Below are 26654 nucleotides of genomic sequence, written 5' to 3'. Positions count from 1 at the left end.
TGAAATTGTGAATGTGCCAGGTTCAAAACTGCATAAAAACTTTTTGCTCGATCTAATATAAAATTTTAGCTAGGACCAAACGAAACTGAAAATACAAGGTGGGGCAATAGATGTGTCCAGAAGTGTATTAGTATTGATTTATAGTAGATAGTATAGTAGATTTTAATTTCAGAAAAATGTTATAACGGCACGCGCGCACTGTTGACTTCGCTTTTTCTCTTCTTAAAAGTGTAAAAGAACCAGATAATATACAGGGTGTCCCGTAATGTAACCTCAAGCCGGAACTGGGTGTTGAGGCAAGTTGTGCTGGTTATCAGAAAAATATAAAAAATAATCTATGTGGCATATTTTCAAAATAATAGGCATTTAAAAAAAATCTACTCCAGGTGACGGTCCTTTTACTCGTGTTGCCACAAATCTTCACTTTTTCCAATTTTTTTTTTGTTATGTAACCCTGAATAATGCTTCTCTAAATTTTTATCAAAATTACAAAACCAGCTGCTCCAGCTTGGATGAAAAAAATACATTATTCCCAAAAAAAATTTCAAAATAAAAATTTTGCCTAGTTTAAACTAACTGTACTGAAAATAAAATGTACTACGCGAGTGTGGCAAGTGACGTCATAATTTGGCGCATTTAGTAAGGATTCCAAAATGGTATAACACTTGGTAAATTCTTGCTGTAATTGTCGACAATTTTTGTTTTTTTGGAAAAAGTCCCGTTTTTAACTTTATCTACCTTGGTTAAAAAATATTATTCTAATGTGCCCAAAATTCAAGTTTCTGTGACTGACTACCGTACAGTCAGTCACAGAAACTTTTGTCACGACAGTAATTAGTAGTTAACATACTGTGACAAAAGTCACCCGTGCGCGCGCGCCTTTACTATAGGTGTACCAGAATCTCATGGCAAATAGGGAAAATAAACTTTGTTGAGAGCAATACTGGGGAAATCGGAATAAGCGATCTTGATACTATTTAATTTTTTACTTTTATTACTTTAATATTAATGAACATGAAGTACGAATATACATTTTAGGTAGGTATGTGTATGAAGAATGTTGTTAGACATCAGATTTTTAACATAGGTAAATGTTTTGGAAATTGAATAAATCGTATATTACTTTAAGTAACTAATTTTATTATGCATCATACTTCTAACTTATCACTTCATTCAGAACTAAATTCAAATTCAAATTTTAATTTATTAATTAATTAATTTATTTATTTATTAATTTTAATTTATTTTTTATTTTAATTTTAATTTTACGATTCTTAAAACTCCACTTGCATTTCTTGTTTTTCAATAAACAGATGATCAAGATAAAGAGGTACTGTAAATAAATTGCTCTTCCAGCATTTCAATGGAGAAGTTCCTGATGTTAAAACACTATATTTCGCTGAATGGGATTAAAATATAATATTATACCGGTTTCGGTTACGGTCACGGATATGAAATCATTTCAGATTATCCGAAAGTTCAGGTTACGGAATTATTAGAATTTCAAAAATGTAGGTATAATACAAATAGCAAGATGCTGCGTGAGCGTGACCCACATAGCTACTTTATGTACCAACTAAGACGACACCTATGTATGATAAAGGTAAAACAGGCTGGCATATTAGATGGTGCCAGCGAATGCCAGACAAGTTGGTAACAAATATTAAGATTTAAGGTACAATTCCAAGACGGGCCGCAGACCGCAAACTGCAAAACTATGAAATCGGCAGCGCGGCATTGCAGCTGCGGCGTGTATACTGCAGATTTCATAGAGTTTTGCAATTTGGAATTGAACCCTTAGACTCCGCCTTTATCCGATAGGTACCGAACTATCCGTAACTTTTGAATCAGTTTCGGTTACGGTTATGGATATTTTTTTATTTCGGATATCCGATAGTTTCGGTTACGGTTACGGATATCCATAACATCCCATGCTTGGTAAGATGGCCCTCTCCGTCCCGCTCATACCTATTAAAATGGCTTCTCCACCTCACTTAAGCCAGAAACATGAAATTTGGGCACATTAGAATAATATTTTTAACCATGGTAGATCTTTATCTACCTTGGTTAAAAATATTATTCTAAATATTATAATTAATCCCGTTATAATTATCAATCCCGTTTTTAAAAAGTTAAAAACGGGATTATTTCCAATAAACAAAAATTGTCGACAATTACAGCAAGATTTTACAAAGTGTTATACCATTTTGGAATCCTTACTAAATGCGCCAAATTATGACGTCACTTGCCACACTCGCGTATTACATTTTTTTTTCAGTACAGTCGGTTTAAACTAGGCGAAATTTTTATTTTGATATTTTTTTTGGGAATAATGTGTTTTTTTCATCCAAGTTAAAGCAGCATCCAAGTTTTGTAATTATGATAACAATTTAGAGAAGCATTATTCAGGGTTACAAAACAAAAAAAATTTTGGAAAAAGTGAAGATTTGTGGCAACACAAGTAAAAAGACCGTCACCGGGAGTAGAATTTTTTGATTTTTTTTAAATGCCTATTATTTTGACAAAATGCCACATAGATTTTTTTTTATATTTTTCTGATAACCAGCACAACTTGCCTCAACACCCAGTTCCGGCTTGACGTTACATTACGGGACACCCTGTATATAACGGATAATACTGCCACGGCGCGGAGACAGTCACCGGTGCGCGCGCGCGCCTTTTACTGTGTGTAACGTGTAACATCTACCCTTTGCGCTGCACGCTGTTAAACGTCTTTTTGGTAGCAAGTTCGCATTAAATTTTAGCTTATGTTTAAGTTCTTACTTTGAGGTAGAGAATGACTTTTATTTTCATTTTGTATTTAATTTTATTGTAGGTTATTCAAAGTATTTTCAAATCAGGAAAACAATTTTCTACACAAATGAAGTCTGAGAGTCCTCTTTTATGGCAGTGGCATGAGAAAATATACTTTGGCGCAGCACATGGTATGGCTGGAATTTTGTATATGCTGCTACAGGTGGGTGCTATATCATTTTTTTTAAAAGATTATGAGTAATTTGTTATTACACCAATTATTTATAGTCCCGTTAGTCCCTCGTACTGAGCTAAATATGCTGTGAGTGAGCTCACCACAATAGTCGAGCGGCGGTGGGGATCGAACCCGCGTTTTTCCGGATCACGAGTCGGCCAGTCCGACCAATTCACCGTTCGGCTATTAGTCCAGTCATTTGGTAGTTTTACCTGGAATGTTTTCCGGGAATAATGAAAATTGGTATATAAATAGATTTCGTTGTGCTCTTTACGAATTTCAACTTTGCGACCTCGTATGGTTGCTGCTCGCGCCGCCATATTGGAAAAATGCTACCTAGTAGCAGTTTTTTTTTTAAATATTTCGGATTAATTATGATAAAATATGCTTTAGGGCTGATTTTTCAATCGTCGGATAACTTTTAACTGAAGAATAAGTTTGGAACATTGACAGTTTCAGTATGGGAAATATGTCAAAATGACAAGTTTATTCTTCAGATAAAAGTTATCTGACGATTGAAAAATCAGCCCTTAGAGAAACTAAAACAAGAGAAACATAACCAATTTTCATTACTTCCGGAAAACTCTCCTGGCATGGCAAAGCCATTATTTTGTACCAAATGACTGGACTACTTATATCGTGGTTTCGCAATTCTCGTTTTTATTTCAAAATTCAAATTATTGATGCTTCTAATGTTGTGTTTTAGGCACGTGCTTATATCAATATAATAGATATTCGAAGCTTCGTCAAACCAACCTTGGATTGGTTGATGAATCAGCGCTACCCCAGTGGCAATTTCCCGTCGTCTTTGGGGAGCAGCTCTAAAGACAGGCTCGTGCAATGGTGTCATGGAGCGCCGGGATTTGTGCCTCTGTGTATTTTAGCACATCAGGTAATTTTATTAAAAAATATTGCCCAGTTAATGAGTAATCCCCAGTAGTTAATCTGGTTACTGTTTGGCTGTATTTGATTTATAGATTTTCGAAGAAGATAAATACCTAAAAATTGCCTTACAATGTGGAGATGTTATATGGCAGAGAGGATTATGTACTAAAGGTTATAGTATGTGCCACGGCGTCAGTGGAAATGCCTATGCATTTTTACAATTATACCAAGCAACTAAGGCAAGTATTAAATTCTCATTTTTTGAGATTTAATTAACAACATCGATGTCACCTGTAACCTGACTAACGTATGCTAGTTTATGCTTTATGAAAGATATACTGATGTATCAAATTGATATAGTATAGATAGGTAATACACTCGCGAGCAAAAGTATGGAATCACTTGCATGAAATTGTTACCACGCGATCTTGTGTACTAATTTGTTAGTAACAAAAAAAGTGGCACCATTTTAAAGATTAAACTTTTAACTTTAATTTGATACTAAATTCATTTAAATCACATCGGTATTTAAAAAGATATCCCGGCTGGTGTGAAGAAGTAAGGAAAACGACAGTATCAACTGTTTGATACATCGCGAGCCTATTTACGCGGCCTATTTACCTCCAATAAAAGCACGTGTTTTCGGATTAACGTGTCAAAAGAGCGGATATGTGTATGGATCAACATGTGAAAGCAAAAATCCGAAAACACGTGCTTTTATTGGGGGTAAATAGGCCGCAACTCGCGACGTATCAAACAGTTGATACATGTCTTTTTCATCACTTCTTCACATCAGCCGGGATATCTTTTTAAATACCGGTGTGATTTAAATGAATTTGGTATAAATTTAAAGTTACCAACAAATTAGTTAGTATACATAATCGTGTGGAAACAATTTCATGTAAGTGATTCCATACTTTTGCTCGCGAGTGTAGTTTGTCTGCTTTTGTCTTTGTCACGCTCTAGCACGGGCCCTCCGTCCGTATGATATTATACGTGACTTGCTCGAAAAAAAGTATTTAAAACGTTCCTACTAAAGATATATTTTGTTTTTTTTAGAAACCAAATCACCTCTATCGCGCCTGTTGTTTTATGGAATGGTGTGCATTAGAGCGTCCCGGCACAGAGCTACACCACCCTGACAGACCAGCATCTTTGTTTGAAGGTCTAGTTGGACGCCTATATCTGGCTGAGGATATGTCAAGCAATATGGAATCAAAATTTCCTGGCCTATGCTTGTAATAACGCATGACGATACGACGTTACCCATAATTACGCCTTATATGTATTGTATAGGTAAACAACTAATGTCAGTTGTCAGCGTTTAGTTGATGGTGCGGTAGAAAGGCATTATGATCTCTCCCCATACAAAATAAGCTGTACCCAGGCGTATTTGATCGTCGACTGCACAAAGCGACGACATTAAACAGTATGTAAACGTAACTCAGCACTCTCTTTACTTCGGATACACTTATCCGACTTATCAGACATAAATAGATAAATGCTATGCATTGCCGTAGAAAGGTACATTCTTTGAAAGTACCTACATAATTTATTATTATTTCTTGAATTTGAAATTATATTGTATTTTTTAACTATTTCATGATATTTACTAATTAATTATTAAAAATATACGAATTAAAGAAACTGCTTGACTATTTTTCTTCTATGGTTCATCTACACTAATATTTTAAAGAGGAAAACTTTGTTTGTTTGGTTGTAATGAATGGGCTCAGAAACTACTGGACCGTTTTTAAAAATTATATCACCATTCGAAAGCTACATTATCCACGAGTAACATAGGCTACATTTTATTTTGGAAAAAATAGGGTTCCGTAAAATATTTGGGTTTTTCGGAGTCCACGCGGGCGAAGCCGCGAGCGGAAAGCTAGTGGTTTATAAAGTTATACTGTAAAGCCACGTATTCATTAGGCAACATTTGTTGATAAACTGTTTATGACTAAAGCCTGGTCCGTGAGCACGTAGAATTTTGTCCAATGACCCCAAGCTACCCATCCTTATCGCTCGCGCGTAATTAGGTATATTGCTGTCGCGACTGTGCGACGGGCGCCCGCAGTGAGTGTGCGAGCGCGACACTGGAATAAATTGACATTTATTCCAATAAATATTCTAAATCTAGATAAGGTAAGCCTTTTTTATTTTTCGTCTAAAATGGCACAATCAATAGATTTCGCTTAGTACATTACGGATTTTTCATGGCTGTCGTCATGAGAAGTAAGTAAAGAAATAAGCAAATTTCATCGAATAACGCATTTCATGTAAATAGCAGACGATTATTTATGAGTGCTTGTGCTCTCAATAATCCATCCTTTTATGTATTTTCAGTTAAACATGGCCAAATTAATCATAAAAACTGGATTCCGACCAATCACACACGACATCATTTTCCAACCACAAACAACATTGAAAGGAAAACAATTAGTTTTAGCTCAACATGTGCAAGATGTTTCTGCCATTGTTTTTGCAATTAACTACGCAGCAAGCTTCGTGACTCATGTTTATTTACTAAAAACGTAAATCTCGCTAAAGTCCGATTTTTAATTCGACGGAATTGTGACAGCTGTCATTTTTTGACAATTCAGATGTAATAAGCCTTTTTTGCTTTGAATTATTAATAAATAATATGAAATGAAATTTCATCAAGTACAACTTACAAGAATGAACTATTGTTTGTTTTGTGAATTTAATGTACACAAATTATTATGTACATTTTAGAGATTAAATAGAAAAAAACGTGTTTTAACACAGTAAAACAACATTTAACATAAACGAAAATATGTATTGATCATCAATCATCATTATCGTCATCATAATCAACTTGGATTATAAAATTGGCATCTTGTTAAATTGATTATTTTATGAAGCTAAGATTTTAGACCTTAATTAAGATTAAAAAAGGTTTGTAACCCATGGATTATTGGCCAGGGAGTCCAGTAATAGAAAAATAATTTCCCAATTTTTTTTGTAACTTCAAAAATATGATAATAAAAATTCAAATGACCATTTTGAAATGATCAGTACATTTTTAAGCCTTAGTTTTTCAACTGAAACCTTAAATTCAAGAAAGGATTATTTTTTAATTTGTGAAAATGCTCTCCACCTTACTGGGAATGTTTATAATAATAATAATAAATCTTTGGACAATTTCACACAGCGCCAGCTAGCCCCAAAGTAAGCAACTCAATGCTTGTGTTATGGGTGCTAGCTTAACGGATATACTATATATACTTTTTTTTTATTAAATAATACATATTATACATATTTACACCCAGACCCGTCACGGAAATTAAAATTCATCATTTCAATTTCTGCCCGACCGGGAATCGAACCCGGGACCTCTCGGCATAGTAGTCCGTTCTGAACCACTACACCAAACGGCCGACAATGTTTCAATGTTGGCAACACTTCTGAAATGTCAAAATTCCCCCTGCCGCACCTTAACCTATTTTTTACTTTAAATCAAAACATTATGTTAAGGCCAAATTATATTAATATATGATATCAAAACGTTCAAAAATTTTGGCTGTACAAGAGCACGTATCTGCTTTTTATTTTTGATGAATTTTGATGGCCAGAAATGGGGTAAATCTGGCCAAAAATGGCACAAATTCCCATTTCTTTTTCTTTTCTATAGGATTATTTTTCCATTGAATCATTATGAAAAAAAAAATCTTTAGGTTAGATTTATGTACATCTAATCACTTTTTACAAGAAATATGTCCGTGATAACAAAAACTGTAAAATGATATAGCCTCAGTCTACAAAATTCTTAAAATGGCCAAAACCGGGTCACCTGCCCTACACAAGAGGTTATTCTCTTTTATGATATTTGTTAGTACTAAGGTTGAATTATTAAATAATCACTGTTAAATGTTATTAATTTATCACTTTTACCGCGACTGTCGGTAATTATTCATAATAACCGGTTATTGTTCATAATTTTCAATTTATCACATTAACCGTAACATATACACAGATGTAGTTCTATGGCGCAAACGCAAATATTAATATGTAATTGTGAATGATGACAAAAATAATAATGCTTTTATAATGTTAAAATGGCGGGTTTAATACAAATAGCAGTTACTATTTAATTTAGTATGGGCAACTAAGAGAACTTTTATTTTTCTCTCTCTTTATCTTTCACTTTATCTTTAAGATGGATGTTTTTTTATCTAAATGATATAAAACATTTATTAATCTCATAGTTTATTATTGAATATCACTTTACTTATTACTTATAACAATTATGTCAGTAGTTATTTTAAAATTCTTACAGAATTCTTCGCCTCTTCCTACACTTGGGGCCTTTTTAATAACATTTATGTTTCTCTGTGTAAAATGCAATGTAAAATAAGTACGGAAGTCTATAATAAATTATGAATGTCACGGAAAACGTGCCGCCTGCTGATTAAACGCATTATTTCTTACAAAAGTCAATGAGAATGTCCTGGAACCGGCATGAAATTAAATTACTGATGTTGTGAAATTTTAGTCATTAAATATGTATTGTACTTATACTTACATACAATTTAAAAGACATTTCAAAGTTTTATGAAAACCGTAAAAAACTTCTTGTAAAAGTGCCCTGTGCCTTTAGGTACAGTGACTCATTAACCGGTCAAAACCATTTTTGACTACAAAAATCAGTCGTGGTTTTGACTGATGTTTTTAATTTCTAAAAATACATGAAAAATAATATAAAGAAGTGTTGTATTTCAATAGTAGACAAAAAACACAGAGTAACAACATAAGTCCAGTCAGGCCTGGCTCACTCCGCGCGGTACATCCGATAATTACCTACAGCGAAGCGCCCCGCCGGCGGGTATTATATCAGTCGAGTGTCACGCGCGCGCTCGGTAGGACGCTGGCGTGCGTTGTAGTAGATATCTAATTCTATAATCGAAGTATTATTTAAAAATGGACATAAAGAGAAAAAAATATTGTGCGGCGTTCGGGTGTTTAAATTCGGAAAGAAATCTACCGGATTTATGTTTTTTTTTCGCTTCTCAAAGATGCTGAAAGGTATGTTGGCCATGTAGGTAATCAATAATTCTTAGGATAGTATGGAACCTAACCTACCATGACTACTGCTCAGAATACGTTCGTTCGTTTCAGCCAAATGATGTCCACTGCTGGACAAAGGCCTCTCCCAAGGTTTTCCATAATGAATGCGTACTTACCTACATACGTACCTCATTACAAATAAGCAGATTAATTATTTTTTCACTAGACAGCAACCCTAACAGCGTAAGAAGAGTTCAGAGGCACGCGATAGAAAGGGACAAAACTTGTAGGTGAATAAAATTGTAGGTACGTAGTGCTGTGCGAGCTGAATTCCACTGTATCGCGTCGTAGCAAGACTCGCATTTATTTAAATCGTCTTGCGGAGTAATCCTTCTGTACCTGTACTATTACTTATTCTGTGGTCCAGTGTCTTTCAATGCGGAAACAGTTGTTCAAGAGTGTACCAAACTTGTGACTATCCATGGTCGCCCTTTAGCTCTCTTAGACGATGAAGCATTTCAAAATACTTTATCTCTGATACCTCTGACTGCAATGTAAATCTATTCCAAAAATATTAAAAACTATATTATTGAAACGGTTGGAAATTTACGAATGGCTTTGGCTGGAGAACAAGGCAAAATGATCTGTATAAAAATTGAAATAGTATCCCTGGCGCTGAGAAGCTTCATGGGAATTAATGCCCAATAATTAGGACAAGGGGAAATTGTATTAAAAAAATTTAGCAATCCTACTAATATTATAAATGCGAAAGTTTGGATGTTTGTTACTCTTTCACGCAAAAACTACTGAATGGATTTTGATGAAACTTTACCGTATTATCCCAACTAATATTATAAATGCGAAAGTAACTCTGTCTGTCTGTCTGTTACGCTTTCCCGCTTAAACCTCGCAACCGATTTTGATGAAATTTGGCATAGAGATAGTTTGAGTCCCGGGAAAGAACATAGGATAGTTTTTATCCCGGTTTTTGAAACAGGGACGCGCGCGATAAAGTTTTTCTGTGACAGACAAAATTCCACGCGGGCGAAGCCGCGGGCGGAAAGCTAGTTGTTTATAACCCAGAATAACACATAGGCTATAATATAATTTATGACGATATATGACAAACTAAATTGCACGCGGGTGAAGCCGCCGGCAAAAGCTAGTGGTTTATATTGGAAAGGCATACCTCAGAAAATCTAAAAAAACAAGTGTTATTTATTTATTTTAATGTGGTGACAGGCCTTTGTTCAAACGATCATTGCAAACGTTGTGATAGGGATAGAGACATGCGATTTTTGGTTTTACAAAGGTAATACGATAAATAATAACACAAAGTAATAAAAACCACCTGTTATGGGGACATTATTTGGAGAAATTTATCAAATAACCAAAAAAACACGAATTAAAATGCAGATTTTTCTCAAAATGTATATTTTTTTTATTTTATCAGGATATACTTTTTAGTTTAAAAGATATTACGTTTTCTTTACAATAAGTAATTGAAAGAAAAAAAAATCTCAAAAATTTTTTGATCTATTTTTTTGTCGATAAAAATCGGTCTAGTTTCACCAATTTCTGTATGTATCTTTTTTTTCTATGTAAGTACACCGACCGATTTTCAAAATTCTTTTTTTGTGTACTATTGAGATAGTTACAACTCTTCTTCATATATTTTTTTATGTATTTTTATCTTTCTACATTTGTTTACATTATTACATAAAATATGAAAGAAAACAAGATTGCAACGACTACGGTAATAATAATAGAAGCACTTAATATTAAAAATCGTGCGTAAAATATAATTAAATTATTATCAATACTATTTATTATTCGAATCTTATTTAATGAGAGTAGTGTGGTGGACTGCAGTGGACTGTATGCGTTTGTGTGTGTTCGAGAGCGCTGACCGGACGATGATGACTGCCGTTGAGAGCTTGCCCTTACTATGTTAGGCGTAGTAGGTGCTACTTGCAGGAATAAAACCACTATTTCACTTGCTGAGACTTCTCGCGTTTATTATTCGCTTCCTTTTCTCAGTTCTTGCTTCTTCAGATCACTTGTTGCTTGGAGCACTTGTTCTCTGAACTGAACAAAACAATACAATTAAACTCAAACTTGTCTCCCGGAGCGCCTCGCTCCGTATTTATAGGGCCCCGGGCTATTTCCATCCCTTTCTCTCCCGATATTCCTGTCTCTGTCTCTCATGTTCTGGACCATAGTTCTGGAATGTTCGAAGCGAGAGGTCCGATGTTGCCGTCCTGTTTCTTTTTCTCTCGAATATTCCAGAAGTGTGTGGAAGAGTAATTGATGTGCAAGCGAGATGACAGATAATGTGAGAAAGAGATGGAATGTAATTTATCTCTAATCGACTCTAATTGATTATTTTACAACATTTTCTGTCTGTTAACATTGCTAATCAATTCTAATTAATAAATTAGCGTATTTTCTCGGTTGACGTCGCTAACAATCTCCCCCGCAGTGCGAAGCACTCCCTCTTCTGGATGCGACGTCTTAGTAGGAACCAGGACTACCACTCGTCGCGTCGGTCGCCGTAGCACTCCTCCGGGTGTTCGCACGTCGAGGACTCGTACTCTTCCGTCCGGACCGGGGTATACCCTCTGCACTTCCCCTCGTGGCCAAGTGTTCCTTGGAAGCGATACGTTGACTATAAAAACGACGTCGCTGACTCGAGGGTCTTCTGTTTCCCGTCCGGCTGTCTTCCTTGGCATCAAAGTTGGCAGGTGCTCTTTTAGCCATCTTCGCCAGAAGTGGTCCGTCAAGCGCTGCGCTGTCTTCCATTTCGCCTTCCCGATGAAGTCGCGGTCCTCGAACACGCCCGGCGTCATCGCTCCGCAGGATCTTCCGTTCGGGAAGTGGTTCGGCGGGAGTCTTTCTTCGTCGTTGGGATCCGCGCTGATACAGGTAAGTGGACGCGAACTCCCAATGTGTTCCGCTTCGAGGAGGAGCGTGTGCAGGACTTCTTCCGGTGATGTCTTTTCTTTCAGGACGGCCATTAGTGTCGTCTTCAGCGTGCGGACCCTTCTCTCCTAGGCGCCTCCCATGTTGAGACATCCAGGTGGGATGACCATCCAACTTCTTCTTGATGGGACGCTGATGTGCCTGATGCCCTCTGCTGGTCTTCTTCAGGACACTTCGAGCCGGTTTGTCGGCGCCGTTGCATGGCCGACGTGGTTCCACTCCGATGTCCTCTTTCTCGAAGTGTCGGTGAACCAAGGCTTCCGTTCCATCTTCTACTAGTCTGCTGTGGTGCACTAACTTCACTGGATCACTTCCTCCAGTGTTGGATCCATGCAGGACCCATCCAAGGCTGGTAAAAGAGGCAACTGGTTCGGAGGCCTTCCCTCTGCGTAGTCTCCGTGTGACTATTAGCCCCCAATTGTCTTGCCCAATCAGAAGTCTAGGTACTTCTTTGTCGTAGACCAGCTTCTTCTTAATTTTCTTCAGGTGTTTCCAGTTTTGAAGCATTCCTTCTTCGACACCTTGCTTCGTCAGCTTCAAGTTGTCGATAGTTCTCGCTTCCATGTTGAGTTTATTTCTACAATGGACCCCCTTGATCTTCATGTTGATCTTCTGAGAGTTGCTTTTCACCATTCCGTTCCCCCCAACCATCTCGATGGTGATGGCTTCCGGCTTCCCTTGCGCCCCAATCTTCTTCGCTACTGATGAGTCCAGCAGCGTGATGGTGGATCCTTCGTCCAGGAGCGCGAGCACTCTTGCTGTCCCCTTGGGCCCGTAGAGGTTTACCGGCGTCATCTTCAAGTAGGTCCTTCCGCAGCTCGTGACGTGCACCGACGATACAACTCCTTCGGCAGGCTTCTCTTGAGTTTTCGTTGCTGCAGACTTCTCCGAGTGAAGACTGATGTGATGCCACCTCGTGCACTTCTTGCACGGCTGTGCCCGGCATGTGTTTCTAGCATGCTTGAAGCGCAGGCATTTGAAGCACATTCTTGCCTTCTTCGCCATTTCCCATTTTTCGTCAACACTGGCTTCCTTATATTTCTTACATTCGTACAACCAGTGGTCCTCACGGCACTCTGGGCACTTCTTCGCGTCAGTCTTCGGTTCTTCACGGCGTCCTTCTGTTTGTTGGACATGGTGAACCGGCCTCTTGAACATATTTCTCTTCTGGTCCCAGGACANAATGTGGTGGACTGCAGTGGACTGTATGCGTTTGTGTGTGTTCGAGAGCGCTGACCGGACGATGATGACTGCCGTTGAGAGCTTGCCCTTACTATGTCAGGCGTAGTAGGTGCTACTTGCAGGAATAAAACCACTATTTCACTTGCTGAGACTTCTCGCGTTTATTATTCGCTTCCTTTTCTCAGTTCTTGCTTCTTCAGATCACTTGTTGCTTGGAGCACTTGTTCTCTGAACTGAACAAAACAATACAATTAAACTCAAACTTGTCTCCCGGAGCGCCTCGCTCCGTATTTATAGGGCCCCGGGCTATTTCCATCCCTTTCTCTCCCGATATTCCTGTCTCTGTCTCTCATGTTCTGGACCATAGTTCTGGAATGTTCGAAGCGAGAGGTCCGATGTTGCCGTCCTGTTTCTTTTTCTCTCGAATATTCCAGAAGTGTGTGGAAGAGTAATTGATGTGCAAGCGAGATGACAGATAATGTGAGAAAGAGATGGAATGTAATTTATCTCTAATCGACTCTAATTGATTATTTTACAACATTTTCTGTCTGTTAACATTGCTAATCAATTCTAATTAATAAATTAGCGTATTTTCTCGGTTGACGTCGCTAACAAGTAGCGTCAGTATCCGGTCCGATAGTGACATCTTCTGTCCACGTGACTTCGGGTTTCGATTCTCCGCCACTAAATGGTGTTTTAGTTTCCATCCGAGACAGCCGTAGGAATTATGTGTGTGGTGGGGGGCCATTTGTTAAAACTCTTTAAAATTCAATTAATTTAAACGGGTTTTAACGCGATTCGGGGATAGGTAATAATGAAATATTACCGATGAATACGGACGCACCGACGGCCTCACAGAATAGGGACACAATTAGTGTAGTGTGTGAGAGACGGTACTTGGAGAAGAAATAATAACATGAGGGTTCGTGAAGGCGTTTTACTTGAGTTTGAGAAAAAGTAGCTTTCTTTCAGCTTTTACACAAAGAAGGACTTGCGTTTTGTTTTCGTTTGAACTAGCTGTCAAATCGACACCGCGATACGAATTTGTGATTTTGGTTCGTCGTCTAGTCGCGTTGTAATTGAAAATATTTAGCGCGATCGGAACCCAGAGTAGCATCTTTTACCGAAGATCACACACAAGGTCTTCAGTAATTGAGGCGAACCCGTAGTCGATATGTCTGCGTCATAACGAGCTCACGTTGTTCAAACGTATTCCAGACTCGACAGAAGAAACAATAATGAATGCGACAGATTACAACGATACGTTAAGTTGGATATGGAACTTTCATCTAGCTTGGGTTTTCCCACCACCACATCTTAACTCAAATGTTCTGGCGCACCTAAACGTCGCAGAAGGGACTTTTCTCATAATAACATAACCCTTGATCGAAGAACACATTTTGAAGACCAGGCCTGAAAATCCCGAGTTATTGCAGCCCCGTTCACTAGCAATGACCTAGAAGGAATGATGATCGATGTGACAATATTAGGTACTTTGACTGCCAAAAGTGTCATATGACAATGAAAGTCTGATAATCTCATGGTGGTAACCTACTAAACCTAACAAATTGGTCGAAGCAACAATAACGAGCCCTTTTATCATTCAACTGGCGAAAGTCTACCCTGAACGCTTACCGCACTGCATGAAATATGTGGATCAAATGGGCAACAAGCAAAGGCATCGATGATCTAATAACAATTGGATTAGACTTGACTCGCTTTCTTGCTGATCTTCATCATTCTTAGGAAGTTGGATTCATGAAACGAAATGTTTCAACTGTCTAAATCACCATCATAAGCTGAATGAACTATAGTATTCGAACCGAAAACGGACGCTACTCTCATTTTATTTTAATTAAAGGCTTCGAATAGATTTAATCGATCGATGACATGTCAGGTATTTCACTGATCAACTGAAAATAATTATATTTTGGCATCTTGGACACTAATGTGTTTTTGTTTATATTAATTTTGGCAAATTTTATTTAGTTAAAGATTAAATTATATAGTTCCTATTGTTTTCTATACAATTTCGTTTTTAATTCGATTCAGTACCAATTCTAACAATGTTTTATAGAATAGCAGTTACTTGATCAATAGATAAAATTAAAACAAGTAAGTACTGACTCGAATTAAAAATCAAAGTAACCACGTAGTATCTTTTTGAATAGATACGAAGACATTAAAAATGATAAATTAAAAGCACATAATGATTTCAAAACATTAGCAGGCACACAGATATTTATAGCACCACTGCTTTCGATGCCGACAATAGGATAGTTGGGAAAATGTAAGATGCCTTTGTTATTTATTATACACAAGATTGAACCGAACTGTGTTAACTATGTTTAAGAAAATGAAACTAACTAGCGTAGACTGTATGTAATGATTCCATTTTGTCACAAACATTTTCCTTTTCGCCAACAAAACCAACATCTATCGCAATCGCTTGTGGCGGCAAAAACAATTTCAGCTACTTACTTAATATATCTCTCTGGACTGTTTTTTTTTCAGTGAATGATGTGATGGTAATTTACTTATGCCAAAATAGTTTTTTTTTAGTTTAAGGCTAGGCGCAGACCATTGATTTTTCGTCGGCCGATAGTTTAGTTGGGCAGTTAATCAGTATGGGCATGTATGGAAATCGGTGGTCTGCGCCTAGTCTAAGTCTAAGGCTCGACTGCGAGAGAGTTGTTTAGACTAGGCGCAGACCATCGATTTTTCGTCGGCCGATAGTTTAGTCGGGTTGGGCTCTCAGTGCGCACACTGATCCAACTAAACAGTTGAATCGGGCGTGGGTGCGCAGACCGCCGATTTTAAAGTTGGGCCGATTGTCTTCATTCGGTAGAGAGCTGTTGAAGAGATCATTCGCGTGGAATATTTATCAGGAATATTATATTTTTTTTATACTTAACTAACTCATGCCTGCGGTTTCGTTTGCATGAAATTCAGTTTGTCACAGCAAAGTAAATTTTTTTTTAATGAAAATCGGCTTCAACTTGCCTATTTTTTCCAATATTAGTAGGACATGAAGGGGAAATTATCATGAAAAAGTGAAATCGAGAGTAGTTTAAATCAATTAATAATAATAAATTAATGCGGAAAAAAAGAACGACGTCCTTTCCCGCCTAAAAAACGGGGTGCGAACTGAAGCTTTCGGCCGAGTTGGACGACGAAAAATCAGCCAGTATGCGGGCGCGTAGAGGAGCGCCGTACTGATCAAGCTATCGACCGATAGTTGGACGATACTTTAGTTGGAAGGCAGTTGGGAATCGCATTCAACTATAGTCGGCCAAATCCAGTGGCGGATTAAGAGTATCCGAGGCCTTAAGCACAGAGCCTGTGTAGGCCCTCTATTGCTTAAATGGAAATGGAAGGAATGGAATGGAAGGTATAAAGTATAAAATGAAAGTTCATCAAAATAGAAAGTGTAGTAGGTAAAATTTAAAACTTAAAACATTATTTTCCTTGGCTTAATCAGAGCAAACTCCGAGATTACATCGTCGAAATTTATCCGACGAAGTATGTCTGCCTCAATACACATTAATGCTAAAGAATTAAGCTTGTCTGGACGGATTTTTGTTCATTGCGGGTTTTTTAACCTTTTTAGTTGTGAGAAGGATCGTTCAGCAGAGCAATTAGTAATCATTAAGCTGTGAAAGATTCTAAACGCAACCACAATGATAGTCTTACGCTAGCACACTTCTTTTGTTTCTCTTCTTTTTTCACATCGCATGTTTATTTTTATATACAGGGTGTCCCGTAATGCAACGCCAAGCCGAAACTGGGTGTTGAGGCAAGTTATGCTGGTAATCAAAAAAATCTATGTGTCATATTGTCAAAATAATAGGCATTTAAAAAAAAAAACAAAAAAATCTACTCCCGGTAACGGTCTTTTTACTCAAGTTGCCACAAATCTTCACTTTTTCAATTTTTTTTTTGTTATGTAACCCTGAATAATGCTTCTCTAAATACTAAATTGTTATCAAAATTACAAAACCAGCTGCTCCAGCTTGGATGAAAAAAATACATTATTCCCAAAAAAAATTTTAAAATAAAAAATTTTGCCTGGTTTAAACTGACTGTACTGAAAAAAAATTGTACTACGCGAGTGTGGCAAGTGATGTCATAATTTGGCGCATTTAGTAAGGATTCCAAAATGGTATAACACTTGGTAAATGCCTGCTGTAATTGTCGACAATTTTTGTTTTGGCAGCGCGGCATTGCAGCTGCGGCATGTATACTGCAGATTTCATAGATTTTTGCTGTTTGGAAGGGTACAACCCTTAAGACTCCGCCTTTATCCGAAACTATCCGTAACTTTTGAATCAGTTTCGGTTACGGTTATGGATATTTTTTTTATTTCGGATATCCGATAGTTTCGGTTACGGTTACAGATTTCCATAACATCCCTGCTTGGTAAGATGGCCCTCTTCGTTCCGCTCATACCTTTTAAAATGGCTTCTCCACCTCACTTAAGCCAGAAACTTGAATTTTGGGCACATTAGAATAATAATTTTTAACCAAGGTAGATAAAGTTAAAAACGGGATTATTTCAGAAAAAACAAAAATTGTCGACAATTACAGCAAGAATTTACCAAGTGTTATACCATTTTGGAATCTACATATACTTATAATAAATCTGTAGAGAGGTCAATTCTGTACATGAAATATATTTTCAAAATAACTATCAGGGGGTGATTAGTGATCGATACTGATGCCAAAAATGCAATCAGTAAAATTTTTGTCTGTCTGTCTGTCTGTCTGTCTGTATGTTCCTTATAGAAACAAAAACTACTTGACCGATTTTAACGAAACTTGGTACAATTATTCTTCATACTCCTGGGCAGGTTATAGGATACTTAGGAATTCCCACGGGAACAGGAATTAGCGGGAAAATCTTTTTGTACGNGGACACCCTGTATACATTTACAAATATTACACATATACACAATTATTATTATTTTAATACGGGTATTATTTTATTATGTAGCATCTTTAATTTACAATAATTATGTTTATTCAACAAATGTTTGCACATTATTATTATTGTTATATATTTATATTTAAACGGCCTTGTTGATATGCAGTTTAGGTTAGTGTCCGTGACTTCCACTCGGCATGGGGCCCACTGAAAACCAGCGCGGCAGCGTCGTGGCCTTCCCCACCGTGGGCCACGGCATATGCTGAGTGGAATCTAATTGTGATGGGCATCACTGTTGCGACAGGATAGCACTGCTCGCTCACTGCTCAGTTCACTTTTTATTTCCTTGTAATATTTATGTGCCATTTCTGTCTTTTTTTCTGTGTACATTCTCTGTCATGACATAAGTGATGTTCATCGTAATAAATGTTTCTTTCTTTCTTTAAACGCCACTTATATTTGGGAAAACGCACTTTACTTTATCTATACTAATATTATAAAGAGGAAAACTTTGTTTGTTTGGTTGTAATAAATAGGCTCAAAAACTACTGGACCGTTTTTAAAAATTCTTTCACCATTTGAAAGCTAGGTACATTACTCACGAGTAACATAGGCTAAATCTCGATAAAATGTAGGTATGAAATGAAACGCCTCCAAAAACGCTGGCGCGCCAGCAGACGATGGAGGCCCCTGGAGAACAGGGGCCTCAAGCACGTGCTTGTAGTGCTTATACGTTAATCCGCCACTGGCCAAATCGAATCGGCGTAATGTGCGCACTTCCATACATGCCCATACTAATTAACTTTGTCAAAAAGTGGTAGGGTTAATACTGGGACGTGTAAAAGTGCTTTTTTAAAGCCTACTTACAGAAATAAATGAGTTTTACTGAGTTTTTTACTGCCCGACTATACTATCGGCCAACGAAAAATCAACGGTCTGCGCCTAGGCTTAGGCATCAAATCGTAGTGTTGATTCAAATATGACAGTTCCCATATTGAATCTTTTGAAAATGTAGTTGAACGTCAGACCAGAGAATAATAAGTACTGTCAGACCATCAACCTAAAAAATAGGATTGGGAAAGCTGAATATGTTTTTGCCCTTATTGACTTTAAGATGGTACAGTCGACAGCACATCAACGTAAACACTGTGGTATCTTACGTAGTTGCGATAAGGGCGACTTTGCAACGAAAATGTATAGTCTGTTGTGCTGTCGTCTGTACATACTTATTAACCCCTGAGATTACTACTTACTTATTAATGAATTTTCAAAATTCATTTCATAAGGCATTCTTATTATGTATTTAAAATATACCTATTTTATGCGAGTATTAGTCGCTAGTTTTTAATATTCCAGTATGCATTGTCCTTAGCGGATTTAGCCACCGTCATCGCAACTCTCACACCAGTCGGCATGCACGTAGCGAAATCTGCATTAGGTGTATGCGTAGACTTGGTCCGCCAACAATTTTAACTTTTCGCATCGTTCTGCATACTCTGACTGTATTCGAAATCGATAAAAAGTTTTAAATATATCAATGCGTCGTCCGCTGTAATAGTAGTTTGTACCTTTTATTCAATGGAGTACTTAAAAACTGTCCATTGTGTATATTATGTCAAAGTACCGCCGCGCCGGCTTCGGCTCGGGAGAGGGGTAGCGAGGTGTCGGTGCGCCAGGAGTCTTCCCGGGGGTCGTATACCTGAAAGTCATAGAAGTAATTTATTTTCTGCAAATAGGTTTTTAAAACTGAAAATAGGGCATTTCACACCACCAATCAACTGACGTACTTTTTTTATGAACTGTAAAACGAGAGTCCCAATTTTGTAGGACTATAAAAAAGCTGGTAATGTCACTATGTTGCCAACTCAATTGATATTTTTTTCAATTACGTAACAACCAAAAATTTAATTTACAGCTGATTTAAAATGAATTGAGTTTAGAGCTTAGGATGCGCGTCGCGATTAGCGGATATCGCGCCATTTTATCAATTTTGCCCATACACGTTAACGTCTAAAATCATCGATAGCTTTATATCACAGCGCGCATCCTAGGGCTGAAAAGTTTAAAAAAAAGGTGTGCTTTAGAACTATTGGTGAATGGTGTCAAATACCCAATCACTGTCAATAAAAGGGTATATTAAATGAATACCTCTACGCTGGAGAGCGTGGTGCGTGCGCGGTAGAAGGCGCGCTCGCCGCCGCTCTCGCTGTCGCCGCCCGCCACCACCAGCGCGCCCTCCAGCGCGCCCGCGGCGCAGCCGGCGCGCGCCTCGCGCAGGCTCGCCACCTCCTCCCACGAGTCCTACAGAACACAAACGCACTGCACATGAGCCTCCCGCTTCGATCATATTTTCATATTAACATTCAACATTATGTTGATTTCAATCCTCGCCATATTTAGGCAGTTGATTAAAGCTTATTCTGATCACGAATCAGTAAAAAAAAGGACTTAAAAAATTTTTAAACGAACTTTAACTTTAGTTAGTCTAAAGAAAAATACCTTTTTATACTACCTACTTTACGTGGCTTCCTTCAGTAGGCTATCCGACATGATAAGTGAGCGATCCGCGTACCTACCTCAATGGGTGCCGCAGTGTAAACGTATTGCAGGATTGCGAGCCACAGTACAGTTGATGTCGCACGGAAAATAATAAATAAATAAATATCTTTGGACAATTTCACACAGCGCTATCTAGCCCCAAAGTAAGCAATTAATTTGCTTGTGTTATGGGTGCTAGCTTAACGGATATACTAATATTCGCTAAAAATCCACTTTCGTTTGTAATTTTTTTTGGTCGCTAATGCGTTTATTATAAATCATAAATATCATAATAGATCACCTAAATAAATATGGCGAGGATTGAAATCAACACCCTGTATGAATAAAACGGTTTTCGAAAAGTTAAAAATAATATTAATTGGGATGTACACACGCCCACACTGTTAACTATCCATTTCCGTTTTTGCTCTCGCTCTAATCAAATGGCGATTCTTTGCGATAGAACGAGATGACTTGACTTTCTTTTTTACCTGTACTATCTATATTGGCGATAGTACAGGTCTAGGCTTAACTGAGTCACTGTTAGAGGTATGGAATCTGCAAGGGAGGGTGTTTTTGTGACAGTCAAAAGTCAGCGATACTTCAGATTTGCCCAGTCACGTCTAATATGTCAATGTCTCCTCTCCCGTGCAGCTCCCACGCCACAGGCTCTGCGGCACACTTCTTGTGTGTGATGAATCGATCAAAAAATCTAAAACTAGGAGTAGATAAAAATAATATCATAAACAAGAACTTACATCATCAAAACTATATCTTTCAACTGAGGTAAGTACAGTTCGTCCCGGCGCATTGCCACCTATCACATAAAGGTAGTTGTCGAGAACTACGGCAGCCGCCTGACTTCGCGCGTGGCGCATCGGAGTCAGAGTCTGCCATTTGCGCGACGTTGGGTGATAGCACAGCAGGTCTCTTGTGTGTCTCCACGTATGAGTGCATCCACCCACAACGTAAATAAGGCCTATAAAAGGGAAAATAGTATGCATTAACAGATTGCATTATGTATTTCTTAATATAGAATCTGATACGTATTCGCGCTCAACATTTAGCCAGTAGTGTAGTGAAGTCCGTCACTTATTATGGCTCAACAGAACCAGAAAGCTATCACATTTACTCTAGCGCCCCTGTAGATTACTCCTCCTGTCACTCGACAATGACGACAAAGAGAGTTTATTAATAAATGCGTCAAAATTAAATACCATCGGCTGTCCCTTTATCACGTCAACTTGATATCTTCACGCTCATAACAGAAAAAGGGTTTTGATAAACAGAAAGATAACAAAATAATCAAATAAGAATTCTTCATTCTTTTTAATCTTCGGGTGGGAAAATATTAGTTTGATGATGAGATTACCTTCAAAATTAACTACACCCATGCCAAATCTCGGTTCCGGCATCCGTCCGGTCAGCGTCCACTCGTCGGCGCCCGGGTCGTACACCTCGACCGAGGCGCCCATGTCGGAGCCCACCCATCCTCCGAAAGCGTATAGATAGCCGTTCCACTCAGTCATTCCGAATTCGCAGCGAGCTTCTTTCATTGGCGCAATGTTTGACCATTTATCAATCTAAAATAGAAACTAGGATTGACAAGACATTAACAGTACAGTGGGTCTAGACAAAGTGCAAATTATAATCGCAAACCAGTCGATAAGTGGTCGAAAAGCCCCTTTTTTGTATGGAGTTTTGACGGATTCGATTTTCGATTCGATCAAAAAGTGAGTTTTGTCTAGGGGGGCAGTCCTCCTAGACAAGTGGCAAAACGTGACAGTTGTAATGTCGAAAGATTTTTTTTGTATAGAGTACAACGGATTTGATTTTCAATTCGATCAAAAAGTGCCACCTACAGTTACCTACAGTTTAGGTACTATTTTTCATGTTCTCTGATAAGCGTTGCTTTTGAATGGCGGCTTTATAGTGTGGAGTCTCTGAAAATTGCTTGATGTAACAGGACGACATGCTCTTGCGTGTGTATGTCTTTATTGTAATGTGTTAACACATCTCATAACAACATAACATCTACAGCGTATCCAAAAGTAAATACATAAATGTACCTGTGGATCATAGACTTCTCCATTGGCTAGTATTTGACTACCTTGCTCGCCTCCTACAGCATAAACACGTCCCGCAAGAGTTGCTACGCCCGGTTGGATACGGGCTATGCCCATTGGTGATAGCTCTTCCCATTCCCTATAAGAGAAATGGAAATGTACACATACAAATGAGCTTTGTTGCCTAAAAAATTGTTGGATGTGCATTGGATTCTGGGCAGACTTTGGACACTGTCGAATACATAAATTATCTTTCAGCTTACTTTTTATGCAGATCGAATTTTGTCACAGAAGAAAGAATATTATCTGTGGTATTGGGAAGATGGGCTGCGTTGTCGTGACAGGAGCCCCCCACCACGAGCAAAACGCGCCGGGCTCGAGCGCGCGGCTCCGCTGCTAGTGCCACCAATGCCCCTCGTCCAGTTTTCTAAAAACAAAATGTAAGACATTAAACTATTTCCACACCTTGGAACCCAATCAAAATATGTTCAAAGGTAGTTAAAGCATTTCTTGCAATGGACTTCACTGAAATAGGCATTAGAATGATAGGAAGGTATTCAGCATCAAATAGTTCGTAACACCCAAAATATCCAAAAAGTTCGGAACATGTCTTTGTTACAATTGGAATAAGGTTGCGTTGTCAACTTTTTGGCCACTTTGGGTGAGGTGTCACGAACTATTTGACGCTGACTGTACGTAACACATAACTGTCTTGCAAACTGACAAGGCTTTTATAATTAAACATATTTTATTTTAATTGCTTACCATATCTACTCTGACTGTCTTCAACGCTACTGCTATAGATGGGTCTTGTACATTCTTTAATGCTTCATCTAAGACTTGTGGTGAAATTAGTGGTAGGCGGACATGGCTCAATACTTCAAAGCAATGCCGTCGGCGACATGCCGGATCATGTTCTAACCAACGAAGAGCTGGATACAAAACCTATAAAAGTTAATTATCTATCTTATTATATTGAATATTCGATCCTAGGTGGAACTGGAAAGGTACCTCTAATATTGAAAAGCCTGTTAATACGTATAAGTTTTTACAAGCATACATAGGTAATTACAATAAAATAATTATAATATTATAACCGAGATGAACTTGTATGTGTGCAACTACTCAAGTGAACATTTATAAATATCATGTCCATCTGAACTTAGCCTCAATTTAATTAACAAATATTGAAACCTGTGCTTCGTTGTCTACTTTCAATTGCTCCGATGATAATAAAGTGACTAGTTGCTGCAGAGGCAACTCAAGTAGTTCATCTCCATTTGCTACTATATTCCAATTTCCTTGAGCATGTTCCAATGCTTGTTCTGCTAATTCAGTACAATTGTGTGCTTCAGCAAACCTAGAAATAATATAATGCAATCGTAGAGTTATAAAACAATGACGAATTTGTTCGAACATTTATAACTCGAGAACGGCTGGACCGATTTTCATAGTTTTTCACCAACATATTTGGAGAAAAAAACTTTAGAAGGTAACACAATCTAAAAAGCGACATCTAGTAGAAGGCAGTTTATATGTTCAGTATTCAAAACGATCAGCATCAAAGGAACTAAAAACATAGGTAAACTCAATACAGTGAGTTATTGCTGTTTTTGTGTGGAAACCTTATTGCAGCTTAATACTGTTGCATTGCAATGCATCACTGGACTATCAAATTATAATATATTTCACACACTGCTGATTCCTGCTGTGCCAGGAATAGAAATGTTGTTCTGAGTAGGTACACACCTGAAAATTCCAAGAGCATTTGAGGGATGCAATTCTCTTCGTAAATATTCACCACAACCTGTTACTAATTCTCTAAGTTGTAGCATGTCTGCAGCTATCAATAAATGTTGAACGGTTGTCTTATCTATAACAATTTCTCCTGCCGAAAAACGATAACTTGGTCAAAATAATGAACGATAACTTGGTCAAAATAATGAACGATAACTTGGTCAAAATAATGAACGATAACTTGGTCAAAATAATGAACGATAACTTGGTCAAAATAATGAACGATAACTTCTGCTTTATGGATTCGAATTAATTTCATGAATATTTGTGATCTGTATGGTACAGTTTCCTATATTAATTCAATACAGATTCTTGACAGAGTTGGTATTTTTAAGAATTTTAATTTTAAACCTCAATTCAACCAAAATACTTTCATATCCTTGTGGTCTAATCTATATCCAAAACAAAAGGACCTTAATAAGTATAATAAAAAATCATTTTCTATACAATTCCTTCCACATACATTTTGAAACAATCCAATCAGGAGGTTTTTAACTAACCACTACAGAAGAGGTCTATTAAATAACATGTTTAAATCGAAAAACACTAATTAAAACTAGTATAAAATTACTTGAAATAACACATACCTGTATAAATAAAATCAATGATTATTGGTAAGATATCAGGTGGGACACTAGGAAGAGCAACATGTCCTTTTTGGCTTTCTTCGAGACCTACACTAAACATTGCATCAAAATATGCACAACTAGCTGCTAACACTACGCGATGCGCCTGTAAGGTAATATTAAAAAATATAAAAACAAAACACCGAAGGCCTTTTAACTATTTTTATGGCAATAGAAAAAGTTACGCACTCAAGCTATGCAATAATAATTAATGGAATAATAATTGTATATCGAAACGGTTTTGAAATTAACATCAAGCATTTACTTGACTGCATTAATCAATCCAATTAGTTCTAAAACATGATTATTGGATTAATATTGATGTGAGATTTTGTAATTTTATTGAACTTATTCCGAATAAATAAAGAAAAATCTTACATTATAAATTGTAATCAATGGAACAGAACAAGGGATAAGTCAAGAATTAATAAAATACCTAAAATTCAACATATTATTATCATAACAACTGAAAGTAGGTACACTTTATTGTTTCGTATAAACCCTCATTTAAAAACACTTACCTTAACTTTAGTTTTACCAGAAATTAAATCTATATCACAAAATCTGCCATCTCTCTTGAAAAGTTGTAAATTCATAGAAATTTTCGCTGCATAATCGCGATACTTAAACGGCCTGGCTCCATCCTTGTTTGGGCACTTATTATAAATGTTTGTGGTCATTTCATAAACTAAATATTGTAAGACACATTAAGCATCGAAATTTAATGAAATTAATTAATACTGTTTTTGTTAATCATTTTTAAAACTTTCATCAAAGACGACGGTGATTCATTTCATCACAGATTAGAGAGTATGTCTGTCGCAGTCAGATTGTATAATCCGCCGTTTTACATTACAGCTAGGCATTTTGCATTACAGCTCTGTTTTGTAATACGGCGGATTAACGTTTAGCTGGATTGAATACGGCTGAATGAAAATCCGCCGGAATGTATTCGGCGCCAAACGTTCTTCAATACGGCTAGCCGTAATGTATAACAGCGTGTCATTACCCGCCGCTTTGACAGTTTTTAGTTCCTATTTTCAATACCGTGGCGCTGCCGGACAAAGTGGCTATGGATTCTGGTGTTCGGCGGAATCCTACACAATATTATTGGTGTAAAAATATGAAATCATGGCTGTGGCCGGTGAAGATAATTTTATCTTAAAGAAAAATAACCCAGAAAAAATTACTAAAACTTTATAGTTTTGAGTTACCTGTTCCCTTTGATCATTTTTAATGTCTTAAAAAGACTAAAGCCAAATATCTAATTAATTCTTAAAATGTTTAGAAAAGTCTAATTGTTTTGAGTTACTTTTTTTTAGATGGCTATCCCTTGTGATTTATAAATAAGTAAAAAAAAAATACTGAAGCCAAATATATTATTTAGTATACAGTAACGAAGGTAATAATTATTAAAATCTGTCTTATTAAAATTTATTTTCATTAAACATTGTTTTATTTTGTAAGTATGGTCACCCTACAATCTGTAGTAGTACGATGCGGCTAAACGTGGGCCGCCGTATTGAAGAACGTATCGCAATGACAATCCGCCTAAACGTTGAACCGCCGTATTACAAAACAGAGCTGTAATGTAAAATGCCTAGTGGTAATGTAAAACGGCGGATTGTACAATCCGA

General features: G+C 37.3%; 2 protein-coding genes across 2 annotated transcripts; one reads left to right on the top strand and one right to left on the bottom strand.

Annotated features, from left to right (window-relative positions):
* Nucleotides 1-2649: 2649 nt before the first annotated feature.
* Nucleotides 2650-5357, top strand: LOC114365651 (lanC-like protein 2). Its single transcript, XM_028322270.1, has 4 exons — nucleotides 2650-2977; nucleotides 3696-3881; nucleotides 3967-4113; nucleotides 4934-5357. The coding sequence occupies exons 1-4, from the start codon at nucleotides 2882-2884 to the stop codon at nucleotides 5114-5116; spliced, it is 612 nt and encodes a 203-aa protein (XP_028178071.1). The 5' UTR covers nucleotides 2650-2881; the 3' UTR covers nucleotides 5117-5357.
* Nucleotides 5358-19250: 13893 nt separating this feature from the next.
* On the bottom strand, nucleotides 19251-25788 carry LOC114365638 (actin-binding protein IPP). The gene is made up of 11 exons (XM_028322262.1): nucleotides 25539-25788; nucleotides 24979-25123; nucleotides 24344-24482; nucleotides 23789-23954; nucleotides 23360-23539; nucleotides 22858-23021; nucleotides 22598-22733; nucleotides 21901-22111; nucleotides 21287-21507; nucleotides 20139-20291; nucleotides 19251-19689 (listed from the first exon to the last, which is right to left on the bottom strand). The coding sequence occupies exons 1-11, from the start codon at nucleotides 25695-25697 to the stop codon at nucleotides 19606-19608; spliced, it is 1758 nt and encodes a 585-aa protein (XP_028178063.1). The 5' UTR covers nucleotides 25698-25788; the 3' UTR covers nucleotides 19251-19605.
* Between the last annotated feature and the right edge of the window lie 866 nt (nucleotides 25789-26654).

This window comes from Ostrinia furnacalis, unplaced genomic scaffold (assembly GCF_004193835.3).
Source record: "Ostrinia furnacalis isolate ACB-3 unplaced genomic scaffold, ASM419383v2 OfSCF0455, whole genome shotgun sequence".
NCBI classification, from domain to species: domain Eukaryota; kingdom Metazoa; phylum Arthropoda; class Insecta; order Lepidoptera; family Crambidae; genus Ostrinia; species Ostrinia furnacalis.
The sequence above is the reverse complement of the archived record's forward strand: the minus strand, read 5'-3'. Positions and strand labels throughout refer to the sequence as shown.

What these genes read in the sequence shown, in the direction of transcription:
- LOC114365638 (XM_028322262.1), bottom strand. Translation starts at nt 25,697, where the DNA reads ATGACCACAAACATTTATAATAAGTGCCCAAACAAGGATGGAGCCAGG. An exon ending in CTGGTAAAACTAAAGTTAAG is followed by an intron (nt 25,124 to 25,538) that starts GTAAGTGTTTTT and finishes ATTACCTTACAG; the next exon opens with GCGCATCGCGTAGTGTTAGC. An exon ending in GAGAAGTCTATGATCCACAG is followed by an intron (nt 22,112 to 22,597) that starts GTACATTTATGT and finishes TTTCTATTTTAG; the next exon opens with ATTGATAAATGGTCAAACAT.
- LOC114365651 (XM_028322270.1), top strand. Translation starts at nt 2,882, where the DNA reads ATGAAGTCTGAGAGTCCTCTTTTATGGCAGTGGCATGAGAAAATATAC. An exon ending in TTTTGTATATGCTGCTACAG is followed by an intron (nt 2,978 to 3,695) that starts GTGGGTGCTATA and finishes GTTGTGTTTTAG; the next exon opens with GCACGTGCTTATATCAATAT. An exon ending in TGTGTATTTTAGCACATCAG is followed by an intron (nt 3,882 to 3,966) that starts GTAATTTTATTA and finishes TTTGATTTATAG; the next exon opens with ATTTTCGAAGAAGATAAATA.